This window comes from Erythrolamprus reginae, chromosome 8 (assembly GCF_031021105.1).
Source record: "Erythrolamprus reginae isolate rEryReg1 chromosome 8, rEryReg1.hap1, whole genome shotgun sequence".
NCBI classification, from domain to species: domain Eukaryota; kingdom Metazoa; phylum Chordata; class Lepidosauria; order Squamata; family Dipsadidae; genus Erythrolamprus; species Erythrolamprus reginae.
The window spans coordinates 33,986,663-34,011,873 of NC_091957.1; the positions used below are offsets into that span (position 1 = coordinate 33,986,663).

Sequence of the window (25,211 nt, forward strand, 5' to 3'; positions counted from 1 at the left end):
TTGAAAATAATAGCAATAACAACAGCATGTAGACTTATATACCACTTCATAGTGCTTTTACAGCCCTCTCTAAGCAGTTCATAGAATTAGCATATTGCCCCCAACAATCTGGGTTCTTATTTTACCCAACTCGGAAGGATGGAAGGCTGAGTCAACCTTGAACTAGTGATGAGATTTGTGTCTAAGAAAATTAACACTAGTTGTTTTTCACAATGCTTTTCATAGTATTCCAGGAGGTCCATTATTGTCCTTAAATTATTTTTTATTTGCCTATAAGCCAAGAAACTGTTTTGGTCTGAATGTATGAAATTATTCAAATAACCTTTTAGTCTTTGGGCCAATATTGAACTGAAAATTTTATAATCTACGTTTAGGAGTGATATCAGTCTGTAATTCTGAATTAAAGTAGAATCCGTATCTTTTTTTTGGTATGCGGACTATACAGGTTTCTTTCTAAGAATTGGGTATCTTTCCTTCTTTGAGAACCACATTATATAATTCTAATAATATTGTTTCTAGTTGTTCATGCATCTCTTTATAGAATTCTGAAGTTCCCAAAAGATAGTTCAGTGGCCTCTGTAGCTGCTGATCTTGGAAAAAGTTGAGACATGAGAAGATCCTACAAGCATTAGAAACTAACTGTAAATAGCATGACAAGGAACCAGGCCACTTCTAACAATAGCAATAGCATTTAGACTTATATTCATTGTGCTTCCACAGCCCCCTCTAAGCGGTTTACAGAGTCAGCATATTGCCCCCAACAATCTGGGTCCTCATTTGACCCACCTCAGAAGGATGGAAGGCTGAGTCAACCTTGAGCTGGGGGTGAGATTTGAACTGCTGAAGGTAGCAGTCAGCTGAAGTAACCTGCAGTGCTGCACTTTAACCACTGCACCACCCTGCTCTTATAAATAAAAAAGCTGTTTCCTATTCTTAATACATTTGGATATTCAACCAACAAGTCAATGGAGCAGGGGGTTTCTAGTGAGGTGGGCAAAACCCCTCCACTGAACCCATCTATGGGATGACCATGCTTGCCCCAGCTGGTGGTGCAGTGAAGCCAGAGCTGCAGAAAAGTTAAAAACCATGGGTCTCCTCCTCCTCCAAACCCCCAACCATCCCCTCCCACTCACACTGGTATATCTGCAGAAATGTATCTGTTAGTTTGCAGGTGAAGACCGGCTCTGGTAGATCACGGAAGTACTGCTTCAACAGGTCAGCCACATCATAGGCTGACTGCCCTTCATAATTCACATAATCAGGAGAGGCTTCACTCATCTGCCTGAGCTTCTGGATCCGGGACTTTACACCAGATTTGCGAAAAATGCCAACCTGTGCAGGAAAGAGATATCAGGTATTTTATGTATTAATTTTTGTCAGGTACCTATTGGTAGTATACAAAGAAATAATACTGTTTATATACATGATATTGGTATTAATAAGAGAGAAACCTAGGACAGGGATGGTAGGCATACGGGTGCACTTATGTAAACCCCTACTGACCTCTAAGGAATCGGGTGAGGTCAGCAGTGGATAGTCTAAGGGTAAAGTTTTGGTGTTTTGGTGATGATACTACAGAGTCAGGTAGTGGGTTCCATGCATTAACTATTTGACTACTAAAGTCATATTTCCTGCAGTCAAATTTGGAGAGGTTAACTTTGAGTTTGTATCTGTTATGTGCTCGTGTATTGTTGTGGTTGAAGCTAACAGGATGGACGTTGTAGCAGTTGATTTTATGAACTATGCTTAGGTCGTGCTGAAGACGATATAGTTCTAAGCTGTCTAAGCCTAGGATTTCAAGTTTGGTTGCATATGGTATTCTATTGTCAGTAGAGGAGTGAAGGACTCTTCTCGTAAAGTATCTCTGGATAATTTCTAATGTATATATGTGCAAAATGTGGTGTGGGTTTCAGACAGATAAGCTGTATTCAAGGATTGGTCTGGAGAAAGTTTGTATGCTTTGGTCAGTAGAGTGATATTACCAGAGAAGAAGCTACATAGGCAGGGCGGAAACACCGTTCCGGTAGCGCAACCAGCATGATTCCGGTAAAAATCACCGGATTGGCAATTTTTGCTGAAATCTCATTGCCAGAAGGACATTCGCATAAATTTCGGTTGCTGCACATGCGTAGCAGCCGAATTTCACCACGGCGCCTATAGTGGCAGCTGGGGCCAGCAGAAACAGTGGCAGGCCCGAGCTCCGGACGGGTGGCCTGGTTTATATTTTTTGTTTATTTACTGTGTTTATATGCTGCTCACTCCAAACGGCCTCTGAGCAGCTAACAATAGGAATAAATACAACAATAAAAACAGTTAAAATCTAATAATAAAAGTCCACAATACAATTAAACAGTAATAACAGCCGCCCCGAGTTCGCGGAGAGGGGCGGCATACAAATCTAAATAATAAATAAATAAATAAATAAATAAATAAATAAATAAATAAATAAACATATAAAAAACCCCCATACATACTTACAATCAGCCAAATCCCAGGCATGGCAGAAAAGCCAGGTCTTAATGGATTTCTGGAAGACCCGTAGAGTAGAGATAGTGTGGATGTCTGGGGGCAGTTGGTTCCAAAGGGTCGGAGCTGCCTTCTCCAAGATCCTGCCAAACAACATTGCTTGGTGCATGGGACCTGGAGAACGCCAACTCTGTGGGCCTTTACTGGCAGCAGCGAGGGAGGAGGGAGGAGGCGGTCCCGTAAATAGTCTGACCCTGAGCCATTTAGGGCTTTAAAGATGATAACCAACACCTTGAATTGCATTTGGAGACCGACTGGCAACCAATGCAACTCATGTAAAGTCGGAATAATACAGGGATACCTTGGTACACCCGTTATTGCACGCGCTGTTGCATTCTGCACCAGCTGAAGTCTCTGAATGCTCTTCAAGGTTTGCTCCATGTAGAACACATTGCAATAGTCAAGATGAGAGGGGATGAGGGCGTGAGTGACTGTGCGGATCCTGTGCTGTGCTCCCAAAGGCCATGACTTTCCCGAGGCGCCATCACCACGCCGAGAGATGCCTGTGGCGCGGGAGAGCACAGAGCAGGTCCTTGACTTACAAGCAGTGTCCTTGACTTACTACAGTTTATTTAGTGAGCGTTCAAAGCCACAATAATACTGAAAAAAATGACTCATGACCTGTTCTTCTACCCAGAACTTTGCAGCATCCCTGTGGTCACACGATCAAAACCTGGATGCCGGACAACTGGTTCACATCCATGACAATTGCAGTGTGCACAAAAAAATGGTTTTTAAAAACTGGTGTTCTTATAGATGAGCACAGTTCAAAGCACTGATGATGTCTCCTCGAATGGTGATGAAATGTTTGCACCCAAATTGCCAGGCTCGGAGCTTAAACCAACACCTAACTACCAACCTGAGCAATTAATATTTAAATATATTTCATCTGTCTCCTCGTGAATTCCTTCCTCCCTGGGTTGCCTTAGATCCATCAAGAAATGAGTGTGTGTGTGTATGTATGTTTCCTTACTTGGTCCAAGCACTGGCTTCGGATGTAGCGCATGGCCTGCTGGATGCTCTGGGGCAGAGGCTGTCCTGTCCTTTGGACGCTGACAATCAAGGGGACTCCAAAGACCATCTTGCCCCTGTAGTTTGGGAGCTTGCTCCTCTTCATGAACTTGGGAACAGTCCTGTCAAAGAAGAGGGTGTGACTTCGGAGGCAAAATCTGGCTGGGCATTTCTGAGAGTTGAGTCCAGGACTTAAAATCACCAAGGTTGGACATCCTAGCTGTAGTACTTAAAACGTTTTCAATATTTTAAATTTATTGACCACCCAACTTCGCTGGAGCCCCATTTCTGCACAAATATGACGCCAAATAGAATCTGTTTTGCACATAAGTCTTAAAATGAAATATACAGAATCCAGTTAAATAAATTGGAGAAAAACAAAATATGTTCATTTGTTTTTTGAAAATTATCCAAAGCTACACACAGTATTTGTGTCTGGCAAAAGTATGTGAACCTTTGCTTTCAGTAACTAAAGATTTGTGATAAATGTTAATCAGTTCTGCACATTGGCTTGGAAATTTTTTTAGCTCATTGCTCTATATTGTTTTAATGTGTTTATCAAATGTCCATGCCACCCATCTTAATTAAGGAAATGAGTCCTGGAGAAGTCATATTTTGAAAGGGCCACACAAGGTTCTCCATGTCCAGTTGGTGAAGTAGAAAAATGTTTAACAATTGGGCCCCAAACAATTCTGGAGCTGTGTAGGGTTAACCCTTTGTTAGAGTTTTCACGGCCATGATGTGACACACTAGCCCCTCCATTTGGTGCATCAAGAGTTTAGTAATTCTCTGGGTCAAGGTCTGAATGAGTCAAATGACTTCTGTGCAACAACGGGACTATTGTGTGCTCCGCTCCAAAAAGGACCCTGAGTGACTGGGACTAGTTCAAAGAAGGGCCGCCAAAGGGGACACTGCCTTTTACAAGGAATTATTAAAATATCTGGACCTGCTTAGAGTACAAAAAAGATAAGTGAGAGTTTGTAGGAAATCTTTAGACTAAGGAGTGAATTTACTTGTATTTGCCCAGAGAACCAATAGTTGACCAATAGAAGTAGATTGACATATTATGAAGGATATATTGACAATAAAAATCAATGACATAGGACAGTGATGGTGAAAATTTTTTGGTTCACATCCCAAAACTTAGAAGATTGACGGCAGAAAAAAATTATTTTTTTAATAATGAATGATTATGAATGTTTTAAATTATTTTAGGATTTTTAAATTATATTAATTGGATTAGCTGCATTACTATGTTTTTTATATGTGTTGTGAGCTGCCTGGAGTCCTCAGAGAGGACTCCGGGCAGCTCGCAACATATATAGCACTTTTTAATAGAGCCAGCCTATTACCCCCCCCCCCCCAAATCCGGGTCCTCATTTTACCCACCTCGGAAGGATGGAAGGCTGAGTCAACCTTCAGCCGGTGATGAGATTTGAACCGGTGACCTACAGATCTACAGTCAGCTTCAGTGGCCTGCAGTACAGCACTCTACCTGCTGCGCGACCCCGACAATTCTATGAGCCACCTTGAACCACAGGCAGCCTCACATGGAAAAGAGAGCCCAAAATAAGCCCACCCCACCCCCCAGAAGGGGGACATACCAATGGCATCAAGGTCCTGATTTTCTTCAAACCCCACCCCCCTTTCAGTTGCCCCATAGCTCCTTAGGAGAGGCAATTGGTTGCTGACGGACCCATTGTGAAGGCCTGAAGACCCTCTTCTCCTCTAATGGACTTACCAGGCCCAGGACTGTTTGTGGGGAACGGAGAACTTCTCCATGATGGCTGTGAGGAGGAAAAGGGAGCACTTCTGCAGGAGGCTGAGCTGAGCTGCTGACTGGCGGTTGATCTCTAAGGAAGCCGAATTTAAGCTGGGCCGGTGGGAGTTCTGGAAACTGTGCCAGCGGAGTTTCCTGGGGTGGGAGAAGGAGGAGAAAAGCAGTCAACGGTTTACCTAAGGATCAGATATATTTGCTTAGCAATAACATTTAGAATTATATTTGTTTGTTTGACTTTTATGCCACCCCTCTCCAAGGACTCGGGGCAGCTCACAACATATAATAAAACAATATATAAGATTTTGGGTCCAATTAATTAAATCTAAAACTAAAAACAATAAAAAAACCAGTCATTCCCATTCAATTAGTTTCTCTCAGCCCATTCATCAGCCAGGGGACAAGAATCTAATGGCCCCAAGCCTGGTGACATAAATGAGTCTTAAGACTCTTGCGGAAGGCAAGGAGGGTGGGGGCAATACAACTCTCTGGGGGGAGTTGATTCCACAGGGCTGGGCCCCCCACAGAGAAGGCTCTTCCCCTAGGCCCTGCCAACCGACAGAGTCTCGCTAACAGGACCTGGAGAAGGCCAACTCTTTGGGACCTAACCGGTCACTGGGATTCATGCGGCAGGAGGCGGCCCCATAGGTATTCTAGCCTGATGCCACTTCACAGTGCTTTACAGCCAGAGGTGGGCTGCTAAGGTGGAATGGTGAGGTGCGCTCACCCCTGTGGCTCTGAGTGCTAGTGGAGTCCAGTGCAATTCTGCTAATGCAGCTATGCAGGTAGCAGAATCGCACGTGGAGACGCAAGTGCGCCCATGTTTAGCCATATTTGTTTGCTTCCCCACCAAAACACACACTGAAACATGCACCAAAACGTGGGTGAACCTGTGTCTCCGCACGCGATTCTGCTACCTGCACAGCTGCAGTAGCAGAATTGCACCGGACTCTGCTAGCACTGAGAGCCACGGGGGTGAGCACACCTCACCTTTCCACCTTAGCAGCCCACCTCTGATTACAGCCCTCTCTAAGCAGGTTACAGAAAGTCAGCATATTGCCCCCAACAATCTGGGTGCTTATTTTACCCACCTCAGAAGGATGGAAGGCTGAGCCAACCCTGAGCTTACTGAGATTCGATTTGCCAAACTGCTAGTAATTGGCAGTCAGCAGAATTAGCCTGCAATACTTCATGATACAATACAAGAAAACAATAAAGGTGGTAAATATGGGAAGTTGAACAGCATGTTAAATGTGGTTTGAAGGCATTTGGCAGCTAAGCATAATTTTCAAGGACAACCTCCCCTCTATGCCTGAAGAGAATCACTGTGCGTTACTTATTTTAGCATATGCTAGTGAAACATGGACACTAACATCACAATTGATTAATAAAAAAAAAAGCTACGAGTGGCACAAAGAGCCATGGAAAGATACACGCTCAAGACAAAGATAGAAAGACTTGCACATGGATTTGAGAATAAACAACACTACACGATGTCATCAAGAGAGTCAAAGAATGGAAACGGAAATGGGCTGGTCATCGAGTGGCATTGTGGTGAAGGTTAGAGATGAGCGTCCTCATTCTGTTTTCCTCCAAGTGCGAAATGCACAATGTAATATGCTACTTGAATGCTAAGGGTATGAATGTTGTGGCGATGGGTGCCCAAGAGCTTACTGAAGCACACAAAATCGACAGAGTCAGTGCCACCTGAGAATTTCTTGACTGTTTCAAGATTGAAGGTGAGGCTTTTCTCAACTGTATAGTGACAAGAGATAAAACTTGGCCTTATCACCATATTCCAGAGAGCAAACGTCAGTCAATGCAGTGGCGCCATACCCATTCTCCTTCAACCAAAAAATCCAAAACTCAGCAATTGGCGAGAAAAATCTTGGGCACCCACCGCAGCAGCATTCATGCCCTTAGCATATTTCCTTTCTTTGTTCGCTTTAAGTTTTCATTTTATTTTCCCCAAGACAGCCTAGCCTACATTCTGCTTGGATAAATTTAACTAGCTCGTTTTCTGCTGCATCTAGTTTTAAACTTTTAACCATGTTTCTGATGACAAGGAATGGTGTAAAAATACTCTAGTCCAGTGTTTTTCAACCAGTGTGCCGTGGCACACTAGTGTGCCACGAGACATGGTCAAGTGTGCCGCGAAGAAGGAAGCTCAGGTTCTGGTCTCACAACTTTTTGCTGAGAGAGAAAGAGAGTGAGTGAGAGAGAGAAAGAGTGAGAGAAAGAAAGAAAGCAAGAGAGAGAGAAAGAAAGAAAGAGAGAAAAGAGAAAGAGAGAAAGAAAGAAAGAAAGCAAGAGTGAGAGAGAAAGAAAGCAAGAGAGAGAGAAAGAGAGAGAAAGAAAGCAAGAGAGAGAGAGAGGGAGAAAAGGAGAGGAAGGGAGAGAGAGAGAGAGAAATGAGCCAAAAGGGGAGGAAAAAGAAAAATGAGAAAATGATTGAGACAGAGAATGAGAGGAAAGAGAGAGAAACAAAAGAGAGAGAGAGAAGTGACTCTTGATTTAAAGCATATGATAAAAAGCACCCAAAAAATAAGAGAGAAACCCCCCCAGCCCTCACCTGTTTTGGGAAATGGTTCAAGAGTATGTATACACACACACACAAGAGGGGGAGGAGACAGGGATGGAAAAAGAGAGGAGAGTGTCTTAGAGTGTCCTTTTGTGTCCTTTTGGTTGGTGGTGTGCCCCAGGATTTTGTAAATGTGAAAAATGTGCCGCGGCTCAAAAAAGGTTGAAAATCACTGCTCTAGTCCAACAAAGAGTTATGATCACAAAATAATTTGTATCCATTCTATTGAATTTCAGAATTACCAGCGGATTAAAAAAAACACAGTAGAGATATAGATGCTAATGGTGGCTAACCTGGTATGTTTTCTTACAGCAAACTGTTGATCATGCAACACTTGTGCTCAAAGGGGAAGGCACAGCATTTCCTACAATGAGCCATCTTATAAAGAGTTTTCTTTTTGTGCATACTGTCCATGTAATGTTATCTTTAATTTAGTGTGCAGAACCTCAAATTGAGGTATAATTCCAATTACAAAAACTACTTGTTTCAAAAAATACTACTTTCATGCAAGCTAATGCTATTTCTTATAATAATTGCAACTCACCAGAGGGCACCAAACACCCAATCTGAATTTTAATGCTGCATCTAAAGGACACATTTCTCCTTATGATTCTTCCTCATACAGAGATCACTTTCAAAACCCACAAGGGTACTAAATAAATCTAGAAACCTATAATTGGTGCATGATGCTGGAGAAGTCACCACATTGGGGAAAAAATCATGTGTTGCTCTAGGGTGAGAAAAGAATACAAAATACAGAATAACAAAGTTGGAAGAGACCTTGGAGGTCTTCTAGTCCAACCCTCTGCTCAAAGAGATCCTTTTAACTATTCCAGACAAATGGCTGTTCAATCTCGTCTCGAAAACCTTCACTATTCCCTGTATTTTATCTTAGGATGGATCTATGTTTATCCAAGGCACATTTAAATTCAGTTACTGTGGATTTACCAACCACGTCTGCTGGAAGTTTGTTCCAAGCATCTACTACTCTTTCAATAAAATAATATTTTCTTATAAACATTTAGATTTCTTTACATGTTGTTTCATTTATAATGTTGTACGCTGCCCTGAGTCGCCTCGAGAAGGGCGGCATCAAAAATCTAATAAATAAATAAACAAATAAACAAACATCTGGGTGTAAATTTTTTATCTATTTTGGTTAGTTGGACAGGTGTTCATACTCCATTTCATGCAGATGTAGCTCCACGTCTTTCAGATCATGTGCTTCTGTGGAGAGCCCAAGTGGATATCAGAGCAGAAGGGCTCCAAAGCGAACCATGCGCTCTGTGTAATTTGTGGCTAGCCATAAGGAAGTGCTTGCGCAATACCACACGCTGATCTATGCAAGGTTGGGTGGGACAGGGAACTCATGTCTCCTTGTGCATCACGAGTAAGTTGGGCAATTCAGAGATCTGTGGGATGACTTGACATTGCCAGCTGGAAGGGAAGCAAGTGACTCTGCCCTTAATGAACAATTTCCTCCCCTCTAATGTCCTGGAGGAGAATCCAGGGTAGAGGGCTGGAAGGCGCCTTCTTACCTGTCTTGCTCAGGATAAGCAGCCTCTGATTTGAGAGCCTAACATCCTGTCCCAGGCAGGAAGCAGGGCCTAATGTCTCTCCCTGCACATCTGGTCCTGCCTGAGTGAAATTTTAAGACCCGAGCATTTTCTTTTAAAATTAAATGCAATAAAAGAAAAATTAACCAGAATGGAATAAATTTATTATTTTATTTATTTATTTATTAGATTTGTATGCCGCCCCTCTCCGTAGACTCGGGGCGGCTAACAACAGAAATAAAACAACATATAACAAATCTAATATTTAAAATAACTAAAAACCCTTATTAAAAACTAAACATACACACAAATATACCATGCATAAATTGTATAGGCCTGGGGGGAATGAATATCTCAATTCCCCCATGCCTGATGACAGAGGTGGGTTTTGAGGAGTTTACGAAAGGCAAGGAGGATGGGAGCAATTCTGATCTCTGGGGGGAGCAGATTCCAGAGGGTCGGGGCCGCCACAGAGAATGCTCTTCCCCTAGCAATATTGCTAGTAATAGCAATAGCATTTAGACTTATATTCCACATCATAGTTCTTTTACAGCCCTCTCTAAGTGGTTTACAGAATCAGCCACTTTCCCCCAACAATCTGGGTCCTCATTTGACCCATCTTGGGAGGAAAGGCTGAATCAACCTCGAACCAGTGGTGAGATTTGAACTGCTGAACTCCAGCTAGCAATTAGCTGAAGGAGCCTGCAGTGCTGCACTCTAACCACTGCGCCACCCTTTCTCTTACGAAGGAGATGTGACCAAGAATTTAAATCAGGAAGCCTCTGAAGGAACATTTATTCAAGCTGCCTTCAGATTGGGACAAAATTCTGATCCATCAATAAACAATTAAAGCGCCATTATAAATAATTTTCATAAACAAGATTTAAATCTCCCAAAATTATTAACTCTGTTACTGATCTTTCATGACACTGAGCTTTAGATAGTCGTTTTCTTTTTTGCCAAATCTCAACGTTGCCCTAAAGAAGTTTGCGGAATTTCTTATAGTATCCAAAACTACCATTTCTGTCCTGAGAACAGACAGTATATCCTGTGAGAATTTGCAGAACAAACAGGAAAGAAGAATCCCCCACAAAAGACAGCACTGGGGCCTCATCATCAATGGCCACTGAACGAGAGTGAAGGGCTTCGATCCCAATTCTGAACAGGGGCCAGGTAAACACAGTAGCTGTTTCCATGTTTAGGTGGGGGGACTGGCACAGTAAAAATCAGAACTTATTATTGCTCTTTATTAAAGCATAGGCCAGTGATGGTGGACATTTTTTGACTTGAGTACCAAAAGCAGGTGTGTGCATATGCTAGCATGCTCGCATGTGCCACACCCATTCCCTCCTGCCCAGGCATGCACACACCCACGTTTTCCCTGCGCATGCACACAATCCCTCATCCCCGCTCACTGAAGCCTTGAACTGTGAAAAATGGGCAAACCGGAAGTTTGGAAAAATAAACTTCCAGTTTTCCCGTTGGGCTGTTTTCGCACTCCGGGGTTCAGGAAGCTCCCTGAACTCTCCGGAGGGCAAAATGGCCCCCCCAAAGGCCAAAAATCAGCTGGCTAGTGCGCACACGCATGCTGGAGCTGACATAGAGCAATGCCTTGCGTGCTCTCTGATATGGTTCACCATCACTGGCATAGGCTATACAACTAGGTTAATACTAATAGGCTCAGACTCAATCCCAACAAGACTGAGTGGCTGTGGGTTTTGCCTCCCAGGGACAATTCCAACTGTCTGTCCACCACCCGTACCCCCTCAGAGAGGGTCTGCAACATGGGCGTCCTCCTCGATCCACAGCTGAGCTTAGAAGACCATCTTTCAGCTGTGGCGAGGGATGCATTCACACGGGTACGCCTTGTGCACCAGTCATGGCCTATTTGGACAGGGAGTCACTTCTCACAGTTGCTCACGCCCTTATCACCTCGAGGTTCAATTACGGCAATGCTCTCTCCATGGGGCTCCCTTTGAAGAGTGTTCGGAGACTATACATTGCGCAAAATGCAGCTGCGTGAGCTATAGTGGGGCTTCCAAGATCTGCCCACAACATCACTCCGTGAGCTGCACCAGCTGTCAATTGGTCTCCGGGCGCAATTCAAAGTGTTGGTTATGACCTACAAACCCCTACAGGGCTCAGGACCAGACTACCTTTCGGACCGTCTTCTGCCTCATGCATCCCAGCGGCCGGTTAGTTCCCACAGAGTCGGCTTTCTCCATGTCCCATTGGCCAATGTCGGCTGGCAGGGCCTAGGGGAAGAGCCTTCTCTGTGGCAGCTCCAGTCCTCTGGAATGAACTCCTTCCAGAGATAAGCACCACCCCCTGTCCCTCCTGGTCTTTCGTAAAGCTCTGAAGACCCCCCTCTGCTGGTGGGCATGGGGGCTGTGAGTGATGAGATTGTCTCCAGCGGATATTATGAATGATTGAATTGGATGAATGTGCATGGCTATACATGGGGTTTAACACTTTTAGTAATTTTGTATAATTATTTTAAAGTAATTTAGATTTCCTTATATACTGTATATTGTTCCATTTATAATGTTGTACCCCTGCCTGAGTTGCCTCGAGAAGGGCAGCATAGAAATATAACTAATAAATAATAATAAATAAATAAATAACTCCATCACAACCCTGAGCAGCATTCAGACGGACTTTCCTAGAGAGAGAAGAGGATTATGAGATTCCTAATTACATCCCAAAAGTTGCCTCTTCCCAGACTTACCTGAAAGGTCTTGTAAGCGATGCCCCCACGCCAGAGTCTCTGCGCTCCCTCGTTTCAGGCTCCTCCGTCTCGTTCAGAGAGTTGGCGGTGCTCTCAAAGTCGCTGGTGGAAGTGCCAATGTCAGACATGGAGTGGTTCTCCAAGTTCAGGTTGGTGGGCTCCTCTGCAGAATCCGTTTCCTCCCTTTCCTCCGCCCCAATGCTTTCGTCCTCCATGTCCAACTTCACTGCCTTTGACCAGAGCTCTATTTTTTGCTGGAGACCCCAAACGTGCTGCAGGATGTCATCTAGGTTTTCATAGATCATTTCCTGGTCCAGATCAAAGAGGTCATCTCCACTGCCAAAGTCAGGAACATTATCGTAGATGCTGGTGCGGCTATTTGTAGAAGTGCTTGATGGCCTCCTTGGTCGGTGTTCCAGGGCGTGAGAAGAATTGCTCGCATGGATACCACCGCTGATGCCAGTACCACCTGCCAAAGGACTGGAGGCCTTGGGGGTCGATTTCCAGTCTTGCAAACAGCCACTCTCCAAAGGACACAAGCTTTCGATAGAGAGGGATTTGGGGAAAGTGCCTCGCTTGTAATCCCCTGGGATGTGGAATAAACAATCTTGTTTATTTGATGCAATTTGATGATCCCACATTCTGGCATCCCATTTCTTGTTCAGATTTGCTTCATAATCCTCTAAATAAATACTACCGTATTTGGGCTCATGTTGCAGCTTGCTTTTAACTGAGGCCAGACCCTGGTTAGTCCGACCACCTGTTGAAATTGTCTTACCGCCATAGAACGAATGCAGCTTTTCATTTCCTACTACGACCTGCGTCCCAGAGGACAGTTCCCCGGGGTCCTTTGATGAGTTCCAACCAGACAAGAGTTGAGTTCTATCCCACTCTGGAGCTTTAGTGGAGTTCAATTTCTCCTTGTCTTTCTTTCTCAGAGATTCGATCCTTTTGAGGAAATTCCGCATCTGACGTTTCTTGGATTTTTCCTTGCTCTTTTCCTTTGGAGATGTGTTTGCTGGAGAATGGTTACTCAAGCTGTCAGGAGAGTCAGTTAGAGTTGGGGAGTTCTGAACGGATGACGAATGGGGTGCCATAACCCCAAGAGCCAAGGCCCCACCAGCGCTGCTCGTGCTATGGAGGGAAATGGCCTCCAAGTCAGCACTCAGGTCTGTGAGGACACTTTCCTGGCTGGAAAACTTCGTCATCATGGAGTCTCTCTGCAAGATTGCTCCAAGTCGTTCCTCTGAGTCAGTTTGGGACCAACCTCTGTGGTTTCTTTGGGAGGCCCATCGTTCACCAAGAGCACAGAAGTCTTCATCATCCAAGTCTTCATTCTAGACCAAGCACAGAAATCAAGAGTCATTGGACAACTGGGTGGGGAAAGGATTGCTCTAATTTAATTTAATTCATTCGACTTCTATGCCGCCCAGTCCCGTAGGACACAGGGTGGCTTACAACAATAAAAAATACAATAGAACAATAATAAAAAGAAGTCAAACATCAAACAGTAAATAAAAACCCATTATAACTCAAACACGCCCATTGTAAAACCCCAAAACCCCAATCTAACAAACATACATACCAGTCAAACATAATTTGGGCACGTCAGATGTTAGAGTTCATGGCCTCCAGGCCTGTCGACAAAGCCAGGTCTTAGCAGTTTTTCAAAAAGTGAGTAGAGTGGGAGCAGTGTGAACATTGGGGAGGTGGGGGACTTGGTTTCATAGAGTTGGGGCAGTAACAGAAAAGGCCCTCCCCTGCGGTCCTGCCAACCTACATTGTTTAGTCGATGGGATCTGGAGGAGGCTGATTCTGTGCGATCTAATAGTTTATAGTTATAGTTTATAGTTAATTAGATTAGTATACCGCCCATCTCCGAAGACTCGGCCTTGAGGAGGTATGTGGCAGGAGACGGTTCCATAAATAGTAAGGCCCTAAGCCATGTAGGGCTTAGATCTGGCCCACAGGGACACCCTGGAAACAGCAAAGGACCAGCCCGTGGTGCTTCTACCACCAAAACCGGGCTCTCAATCTCCATTTTTTGGTTGGGATGGCCTCCTGCAACCCTTTGCCAACAGAAACAGGCCTCCTGAGCTCTATTTTTGCCGGAAGAGGGTTACAGGAGGCTGTCCCAGCCAGAAACAGAAACTGGAAGCTCTTTTCATTGGCAGAGCATTCGGGTCACCCCAGATGCCCCTGACATGAGTGCTGTTAAGCTGCCAACACCCATCCTGGCTCCCTGAGGTCAAACACATGGCTGATGCGGCCCTCAATGAAATTGAGTGTGACATTCCTGGACTACTCAGTCCATCACTTACCATTCATGCAAAACCTTAAGAGGTAAAAAAATTTATAGGAATGACTGAAAGTCCAACTAAATTGATGATGCTTTTGAAAGGGGAAAACACACAATTTTATTTATTTGTTTGTTTGTTTGTTAGTTTGTTTGACTTCTATGCTGCCCAATCCTGAAGGACTCAATAAACCTAATCCTGATTTACTTATATTCATTTTAGTTTTCTTTCTATCAAAGTGATCTCAAAACTTCTTGATCATGATTTAGGGCAAAGACAGAGGTTGGATGTTCATGTACTTTTCTGGCAACAGGGAGACTCAGGTTAAATTTTAAAAACTTCATATTAAAAATACAGGAATTTTATGAGAATTTGGCCACAAGGTTAAAACCCACAAGGTCCCTTCCAATCCTGTTCTATGTTCTTACCCTAAACCTAACCTTCCTGCCTCCTTCTTTGTTGGTTTGATTCCCGCCGGTAGCTCCTTTTTCTAGATCAATTTTAGGCTGACTGAACTGGCTTCTTTTCACTTTCATATTTTACGAATTGTTTGCCACATTTGCTGTATTTACATAACCATCTTAACCTGGATAGAAGACTGAGCTAAATCATTCATTTGGATATTAAATTTGGCCAGCGCTAACCTTAATTAGGGGGGTTATCAGTCATGTTCCCCAGCATGTTTGTTTCAATGTATTGTGATGTGCAATTTCAGGGATTATCTATCTATCTATCTATCTATCTATCTATCTATCTATCTATCTATCTATCTATCTATCTATCTATCTATCTACCTACCTACCTATCTATCTGTCAAACATGTATAGGATAATAGTAATTCATAAAAACATAACATAAATAAAAAGTAACAATCAAAGAGGACAATAGGACAGTAGGACAGGGATGGTAGGCACAGTGGTGCGCTTATGCAGGCCCCTTACAGACCTCTTAGGAATGGAGTGAGATCGACTGTAGATAGTCTAACGTTAAAGCTTTTGGGGTTTGGGGAAGAGACCACAGAGCCAGGTAGTGCATTCCAGGTGCTGATCACTTTGTGGTTGAACTCGTATTTTCTGCAGTTGAGTTTGGAGCAGTTTACATTGAGTTTGAATTTATTACATGCTTGTGTATTGCTGCGGTTGAAATCGATGGATTCAGATGAAATTAAATACAAAATATGTGCAGGAACCCTATTTGTCAGCGAAAAGGCATGATGTAATTTATCTAAGCAACTACAGCTTTAGTTTCTGTGTCTGAGCTCCACCTCTCCCTGCGGGGCCTGTCCCAGTCTCTACTCCGGGACTTCTCTTTTGCGGGATCTCAAGAACTGCGCCCGGGACTCTCCAGCTGAGCTCTCCAGGGGTTCCTCTAGGAAAGCGTCCTTTATGTCAGCTCAAAGGGCATCTGGACAGGACCCGGGGAGGGAAGCAGCCAGGGGATGGGGGCCAGGACCACCAGCATGCTCCCCTCTGGACTAACCCTGTGCCCAGCTCTTCCCAGGAGGTGGGCTGCATCCCCTGCCCCATCCCAACCTTGCTTGTACCCCACATTGCAGCTTACCTGTTTCTGCTGAGAGTGGGCTTCCAGCTTCATCGGGTTCAGAGTCATGAGCCTCCTGCAAGCAAAGCAGAGATCCATTTCACGCGGCTGTTCAGCCCCGGCGGCATGTGTGAGGTTGGTCATGCTATTTAAAAACAAGCAGCCCTTGTTTTAGGCCATTGTCACTTGACACGCAAACAGCTGGTGATCACGGAAGCACGCGAGGCTCCACACACACACACACAAACACACACACACACACTCTCTCAAACACTTGAGCAAAGCAGGCTCATTCCCATGGGGTGGGCTGGATTCGTGTCCCTCCCCACTGCAAGGAGATGCCAACTCGAGGGCCTCTCACCCTCCAGAGCCAGAAGCTTCAAGCCTCTCCTGGTGTCGCTGGCAGGTCTTTTCATCTGGTGCCAGCAAAGGCTTTCTAAGCCCCAGATGCAGAGAAGGCTGCTGCCCTTGTCAGCCACTTGATTCAGCTGAAAGGGACACTTGGACTGCAGGCCGACTCTGGTTTTCATAAGCAAAAGCCCCCCAGGACTTGGTAAAACCTTCTCCACCCAAGTCCACTGATCTGACCTTCATGATCTGTATTTTAAATTATGGCCTCGCTTTTTAGAGACATAGAAACACAGAAGATAAACGGCAGAAAAAGACCTCCTGGTCCATCAAATCTGCCGTTATACTATTTCCTGTATTTTATCTTAGGATGGATCTATGTTTATCCCAGGCATGTTTCAATTTGGTGACTGTGGATTGACCAACCACGTTTGCGGGAAGTTTGTTCCAAGCATCTACTACTCCAGTGTTTTTCAACCAGTGTGTCATGAGACATGATCTGGTGTGCCGTGGGGAAATTAAACATGGGTCCCCAAACTACGGCCCGTGTGCCGTATACGGCCCGCAGAGGTCATTTATCCGGCCCACTGCCAGCTGCCTCTATCCGAACATAAACATTCCCCTCACAATCCCTCCAGCTATCAGCGACAGGAAGTGTGGAGGCACAGGGAATGCTTACTGACCAATCACCTTCTATACCCTCCCAAAAAAACCTATTAATAAAAAACAATATCTTTAGCATCTTATAATCTTAATATCAAAGCCATAGTGCCCTCTTCCCTCTTGGTACAAATCTCAAAACAGACTAAAAGCCCTTATACCTTATACCTAAAGTGTGTTTTTCTGAACTTCCAGGTTTTTTGCACTCTGGAGCTTCAAGGAAACTTCCCTGAAGAATCAGGGGGATGAAACGGCCTTTCCCAAGGCCCAACATCAGCTGGCCAGTGCACGGATGCATGCTGGAACTGAAACATGGCGAAGTCTTGCGTGCCCTCTGATATAGCTCTGCATGCAACCTGTGGCACACGTGCCATAGTTTCGCCATCACGGGTCTAATCAGATCCAACTAAAATCAATATTAACCTGGAGTATGAGGGGAAAAGGGGGGCAATAAAGGAGCACAACAGGAGGAAAACAACAAATTGGGAACAGCAACCACCATCATTCCAATGATCAAAAAGAAGGAAAGGCTCAACAGTGGAGGCAACACTAAGGCTGGGCCAGAATCAAAGCACTTCACTGTAACCACCTCGGCATGACCGAATGGACCACAAAGTCATTCTTGAAGTGAGTAGATTTTTAGGCAAGTCGATTCAAAATTTGTTGCAATAGAATAGAATGGAATGGAGTGGAATGGAATGGAATGGAATAGAATAGAATAGAATAGAATAGAATAGAATAGAATAGAAAATAGAACAGAACAGAATAGAACAGAATAGAATTCTTTATTGGCCAAGTGTGATTGGACCCACAAGGAATTTGTCTTTGGTGCAGCTGCTCTCAGGGTAAATAAAAGAAAATATACATTTGTTAAGAATCCTGAGGTACAACACTTAATGATTGTCACAGGCAATGCACTGTTTGGGGTAACTTGGTACAAACAAACAGATTAAGACGAGAGTTTGACTACCATATAAATGCAAGCATTTCTTCTACATTTTTTGTGTATTTTTTGTGAATGTCCACACTAGCATGTCCACAACACTGGAAAAAATAGAGCGATGACACGAGCGCTCTGGTACCAAAATATCTGGCTGCTGGCCAGAGCTGGAAACTGACCTCACTGGTCAAGGGAAAGTTAAAGCCTTCTCAAATTTACGATCCAAGTTTGTATCTTAAACCACCCAGGGGAACTATAATTGTTTTGTGCAAGATTAATTGCATTAACGGGAGGGAAGAATACTAAAGGAATACTAATACATGGTTTCATTCATTGGTGTTGTTGCTCCACCATTCATGGTTCCTGTATTTTTGTTTAGAATTTTTCTTTAAAGGAACCATCAGCCAATCACCAACATGCCACCGCTGAACCCCGCCCTATGAATAAGGAGACCTGACTGGCAGACGCCAATCTTTACCACCAGAAATTTGATCAGGTATTCCAAAGGTTCTCCCACCACACTGTCACACAGAGACTGGAAAGAATGGGGCCAAGGCATTTTTTCCCAGAAGAAAGGGGCAGGTGGTCTGAGCTTCCCATAGACCACTCGTTTCCATTAGGTTGATGCAGTGAAGGGCTACCAAAATTTTTACTACCACACTGTGGGCATTGCTTATGCATTGCTTATGCAGGATGCCCTGCATTTTCTTTCAACATCTTTCAGTGCAAATTGGGTGCTCTGGGGTGGAGCTCCATTTTTGCTACCCCACTGCGTTCCCCCCCTCAAGCAGCAGCCCACCCCTGGGTTGGTGCTAAGTGGCTGAGCAATCTCTCAGTCCTGAGTAAATGGATAGATAGATAGATACTAAATAAATATTTTATTGTCATTATATGTGTATACACAGTACACACATACAACGAAAGTCACATGATGCTAGAGACCAGTCCCAAAACACATAACAATCCAATGACTCTGGGATAAAATCTGTTCAGAAAATGTGTGGTCCGATTTGTAATTGTTCTTTATCTTCTGCCAGAAGGCAACAATCCCAAAAGGTTGTAGGCAGGATGGGAAGAGACTCTGGGAATGTTGTGCACCTTCCTAGAAAAGCGAGATGCGAAGATATCATCCAGAGCAAGTGGCTGGAGCCCAATGATATTTTGGACAGTTTTAATGATTCTCTGTAGAGCTTTTTTATCTGCTACAGAGCTGCTCCCATACCATGCAAGAATGCCGTATGTCAGGACACTCTCAATGGTGCTGCTGCGATAGTAGGAGAACTATCCTACTGAGGACAACTCAGTAGATGCTGAGTTAAATTTATCTTCCATCTGGGAAGATAGCTCTATGTTCCAGGGAAAGCCAGGAGAACTACACAGGTGATTTCCCCATTCCTTTTTCTTTGCAAATCTTTCAACAGGGCCTTCACCAAGCCAACTCTCTGCTCAGTTCACGAGTCCAAACTAAATTTACATAGACTTCTGCAAATCCTTTGATTCATTGGTACACAACAAACTACTTCTAAAAGTAAAATCTTATTGCATTTCTGGAACCCTGCACAAATGGATAACTGCGTTCCTGTCAAACAGGCAACAAGTGGTCAAAATAGGAAATGCTTTATCAAAACCCTTTACCTGATAACAGCTGCGTTTTCTAAGGCAGCATTTTGGAATCAACTCTCATTTATTCTTTACATAAATGATCTTTGTGATAATATAAAAAGCAACTGTGTCCTATTTGCAGGTGATGAAAAACTATTCAACACCACTGACACTATTATTACCCTGACTATGTATCAGAATGGTCAAACAAATGGCAACTTCAAATCTCAATCAACAAATTCTCTGTCTTACACATTGGCAAAAATAATCAGAACACAAAATACAAATTAGATGATCATGACCTTGTTGACAATCCTCACTCAGTAAAAGATCTTGGAGTACTAATCTCTAATGATCTAAGTGCCAGAGCCCACTGCATTGCTAAAAAGGCATTAAGAGAACCTGTGTAGCTTCTTCTCTTATAATATTATACTTTTAACTAGAGCATTTAAACAATTGCTAGACCAATTCTCGAATACAAATCATCCATCTGGAACCCACACTACACATTGGACATTAATACAATTGAGAATGTCCAGAGATATTTGACAAGACGAGCATTACAACTTTAGATCTCCTCCCTCCGACCAACGAGTGTTTTAGTGTGTTTTGAGGAGTGAATGGTAATTTTAAAATTATATTAGAACTTTTAAAGGTTTTTTTCAATCATATTAATTGGATTCCAGATGTATTGTTATATTCCTTGATATGTTGTGAACCGCCCTGAGTCCTCAGAGAGGGGTGGCATACAAATCCAATTAATAAATCCAAATCCAATTAATAAATTACACTAGTCTTGTGAAATTATATTCTGTCCACAACAGAAATACCTTCTGCCACCAGACTTGAAATTTTGGCCCTTGAAAATTTACAATTCCACCACCTTCAATCTGGCCTAAATGTATCATACAAAATTATATGCTACAACATCCTACCTGTCAATGATTACTTCAGCCTCAACTACAACAATACATGTGCTCGCAATAGATACAAACTTAATGTAAACTGCTCCAAACTTCATTGCAAAAAAATTGACTTCAGCAACAGAGTAGTCAATGTCTGGAATACATTATCTGACTCTGTAGTTTCTTCCCCAAACCCCTGAAACTTTAACCTTAAACTGTCTACTGTTGACCTCACCCCACTACTAAGAGATCTGGTAAGGGACATGCATGAGTGCACAGTATGCTTACCGTCTCTGCCCTAATGTCCTCATGTATTTTGTAAAATATCATGTACTCAAAACCATGCTTGTACTTTTAAATATTCATATTAATGTTTATACTTTGTTTGATTCATAGACACAGTGGACTAACTAACAAAACAAACAAAACAAACAAATAATAAAAAAATATCTTTGACAAATTTTATTGCTACTTGTGCTCAAACTATCTCTTAAAAGTTTTTGATTCAATCTTTTAAAAAGTTCATCTTATTTTTAAAATCCACCCAACATCCCATAGAGAACAAGTCTGCATAAGTACAAACCTTTTTCCAAATGATTACTGAAAGGAGGGTATTCCTTGTCTGTCCCTAAATAGCCTAAAATATAACTTTTAGTGGGTCTTGGCAAAGTAGAAACGTTGCTCATTTGGCTTTCAAAGCAACAATCCAGAGAAAGCCCATAGAAGCAGGAACAGAAGGAGGAAATTCAAGAAGAGAGACATTAGTTGCGTCCTTGGAAGAGGATCTAGATCAGAAGCGGTAAATTTCCATGATCAGACTGTGTGGTTTCTTTGTGTTGAAATTTGCTCCTTGGCTGTGACTGTCTGGCTCACAGCAAGGAGTGAAGTTCCTCCAACAGGAAGCCAAGTCCTCCTTCACTTTCTCTCTTGGTTGCAATGTGGGGCAAAGGGATAGAATTTCTTGAGGAAGCCAATAATCCAAATGAAAGCAAGAGAAAAACAAGAGGGTAGCAGGAAGCGCAGTCTTCCTATGGATGTTCTACTGCAATGAAGCTAACGGAACATAGAACATAGAATACAGAACATAGAATAATAGGGTTGGAAGGGGCCTTGGAGGTCTTGTAATCCAACTCCATGCTCAGGTCGGGAGATCCTACACCCATGATGGTGAACCTATGCTGCACATGCCATAGGTGGCACGTGGAGCCATATCGAAAGGCACGTGAGACTGTCATGTTTCAGCTCCAGCGCACATGCGTGCACTGGCCAGCTGATTTTCGGCCTTGAGAAAGGCCGTTTTGTCCTCCAGATGCTTCTGGAAAGCTTCCCTGAAGCCTCAGAGGCAAAAAAAATATCTCCCAATGGACAAACCGGACGTTTGGAAAAAGACACTTCTGGAATTGGCGTTGTGCTGTTTTTTGCACAATGGAGCGTTCAGGGAAGCTTCCTGAAGCCCCAGAGTGTAAAAAGCAGCACAATGGGCAAACCAGAAGTGCATTTTCTGAACTTCCGGTTTGTCCATTTGGGCATTTTTTTTCACCTACCAGGCTTCAGAAAGGCCTGTGCGCATGTGCGGGGGCAGCACAGGGAGTGGTGCACATGCATGGGGAAAGGTAAGGGGTGTGGGCATGTGCACTCATGCTAGCACACCTACACACACCCCTTTTGACACGTGAACCAAAAAAAGTTCGCCATCAGTTTTAGATAATAAGTTTTAGTCTTAGATAATGTTCGACTTCTTTCTATTGTTTTGTATTGTATTTATATTGTATTTATATTGTTGTTGTAAGCTGCCCTGAGTCCTTTGGGAGTGGGCGGCATAGAAGTCCAACAAACAAACAAACAAACAAACAAACAAACAAACATCCCCCCCCCTTTTGAAGATAGGAACTACATCAGCTCTTTTTCAGTTCTCTGGTAGTTTTCTGGGGTTACAGGATCTTTGAGAGATATTATTCAATGGTTCTGAGTTCACATCTGCCAATTCCTTGAGGACTCTCTGGAATCCAATCCATCAAGTCCTGGAGTTTGAATTTCTCTAGAGTGGATAGTGTTGCCTTACCATTTTCTTGCCTATCTTAACTTGTATTTAGACTTTCTTTAATAGATCTGTTTTTGGTAGCTTTGGCTATTTTTTTCCTTTTGTGTGAAGACAGATGGAAAGAATGAATTAAGCAGCTCTGCTTTCTCCCTGCTGCCCCTCACTTCCTTGCCATCTTTTCCCATTGACTTTTCTTTGTTTTTTATATGTTGAAAGAAAGAGTTGTTGTTGTTGTTATAATAATAATAATAATAATAATAATAATAATAATAATAATAATAATAATAATAATAATAAATTTGTTGCGAGTCTTAGTTCATTCTGAGACTTAGCTTTCCTGATTTCATCTTTGCAGGTTTGGCTATATGCTGATGTTGTGCCTTAATTATGTGTCCCTCTGTCCGTTTTTTTATACTGATCCTTTTTGTCTTTCAATTTATCACAGAGTTCTTTATGCAGCCATGCTGGTTTTTCTTTTTCAGCGGTATTGTGGTGGACTGGGGTCTTATAATCAGATTTTTCAGAGTTTCGCGATCTTTTTGAATTGTTTTTTCCTTTAAGATTTTCATCCATGGAATCCTTTCCAAGCTCTCTCTAAATCTGCCGAAATCATCTCTTTAAAGTCTAAAACATTAGTTTGATTATGTTCTATTGTTTGCATTATACTGAATTCCAATATGACACGGTCACTCTCTCCACAGTTCCTGCAACTTCAGTCCCTTCTATTTCTATTAGTAAGAATTAAATCCACTAACTGATCTTCCAGTTCTCTCCTGTACCTTTTGAATGACAAAACTGTCAGCTAGGCTCTCATTGGGAGCCTGTTTGATCTTCCACTCTGTTCTGCCGGGCGCCTCCCGAAAATTCAAGGGTACAAATTTTAGACACACCCACATTTGAAAATTCAAAACAATGTTCTTTATCACAAAATTCAAAACCCAAACACAGGTGGCCTCTCTTATCTCCTGTAATATGTCCTTACTTGGTCTCTTATACGCATAATTCTGCGCTTGCATGGGTCCAAGACATCTTCATCCAAATCAATGGAAGATAATGGAGATTGACTGCCTGGGCTGTGTGCCAAGCCCCCCTCTTCCAAGTCACTCCCATCTTCTTCTTCGTCCGAAGAAACTAAACTCTGAACTGACTCTGTCGGCAATAACACAGGCCTATGACATGTTGAAGTTTCCCCTGTATCCACCTCCACATTCCCTGGGGCAGGAGCTGGGCCAGAGCAAACCACAACACACTGGATACAGAATTTGTCTGCCAGTTGATGTTCAAGATAGTTAAAGTCCCTTATATGACAATATAGACAATATAAGGTCACAGGCAGGTAATATATACAGGATGCTAACGCTAGGTAGATGGGTGTGTAATCCAAGGATTAACCAGATAGTGGCAAAGTGAACTTCAAATAGATGTACAAGAGATGAAGAATATAGTGGAGAATATACGGAAAATCAAGAATACAAGGGTTAGACAAATGAGAAGGAAAATATTACATAAGTGGTACTATAGACCTGTACAACTTGCACATATTTTTAAGAATGTTATGGCAGCCTGCTGGCATGGATGTCAGGAGAGAGGGGTGTTCATGCACAGGAGAGAGGGGTGTTCATGCATATGTTTTGGGAGTGCTCGGTAGTGCAAAAGTTTTGGAAAAAGATGGAAGATGAATTTAATAGGATGTTAAATATAAAATGGGTGATTACAAAGGAGATGGAAGTATTAGTAACAAGGAGGGCTATGGGTGTTTCAGAGAAATTAAAGAAGCAGCTATAGAAATTGCCCAAGCGTTAATAGTTTTAGGCTGGAAGGATGCAACAAAATAGACAGTACAAAATTGGTATCGGTAGATGGTGGAATGCATTCAATTTAAAATCATGGATATTAAAATGAATATGATTAATGAAAATAAAGTGGAAAAACTGATGGGAAGGTGGGACAGAGTTAGAGGTTCTATGGCCAGTAGAATTCGAGACCGAGTCACAAAGAATAAATTGGCATCTCGCTACGCCTTGTAAATATGTTGATGTTCCTGGTTTTAAAATATTATAAATCAGTACACCCTAATTTGGTGGAGGGATTAAATGATTGATGTTGGGTGGTGGGAGCACAAATCCCTGTGCACTGTTTTTTTGTTGTTTGTATTTATTTACTATTATAAAAATCAATAAAATTTTTTTTTTAACAAAAGACAGTTAAAGACCCCCATTGCTGCTGCAGTATGTTTCCTACATACATCGGTTAACTGATTAGCAAAAAGTTCATCTATTTCCTCAGCTTCGTTGGGTGGCCTATAGTAGACATCTATGGCAATGTCTTTATTTTCGTAGAAGAAGAATGGGAGGCAGTCCTGCATATCATAAAAACATAGAAGATTGACAGCAGAAAAAGACCTCATGGTCCATCTGCCCTTATACAGTAGAACCCCGACTTACGAGATTAATTGGTGCCGGAAGGAGGCTCGTAAGTCGGAAAGCTCGTATGACGAAACATTGTTTCCCATAGGAAACAATGTAAAGTCAATTAATCCGTGCAACAACAAAAAAAAACCGCTGCCGCCCGGCTGTCACCTTTTAAAACACCCGCGCCGCTTCGCAGCTGTCTCCTGAAGCCGAACGCGGAAGTTAGCGTTCGGCTTCAGGAGACAGCTGCGAAGCGGCGCGGGTGTTTTAAAAGGTCGCAGCCGGCCTG

General features: G+C 42.9%; 1 protein-coding gene across 4 annotated transcripts in view; it reads right to left on the bottom strand.

The window, feature by feature from the left end:
• Positions 1–25,211, bottom strand: part of STARD8 (StAR related lipid transfer domain containing 8) — a 102,839-nt gene that overhangs the window by 14,135 nt on the left and 63,493 nt on the right. For 3 of the 4 annotated variants that reach the window (XM_070759631.1, XM_070759633.1, XM_070759632.1), the window contains 5 exons: positions 16,037–16,091; positions 12,180–13,516; positions 5,279–5,452; positions 3,500–3,659; positions 1,134–1,332 (listed from right to left, as the gene is read on the bottom strand). In XM_070759631.1, coding sequence (XP_070615732.1) covers positions 1,134–1,332; positions 3,500–3,659; positions 5,279–5,452; positions 12,180–13,516; positions 16,037–16,084 — 1,918 coding nt within the window. In that variant the 5' untranslated portion in view covers positions 16,085–16,091. Of the gene's footprint in view, positions 1–1,133; positions 1,333–3,499; positions 3,660–5,278; positions 5,453–12,179; positions 13,517–16,036; positions 16,160–25,211 lie in introns of those variants that run through there. The other variant, XM_070759630.1, reaches the window with a different exon arrangement.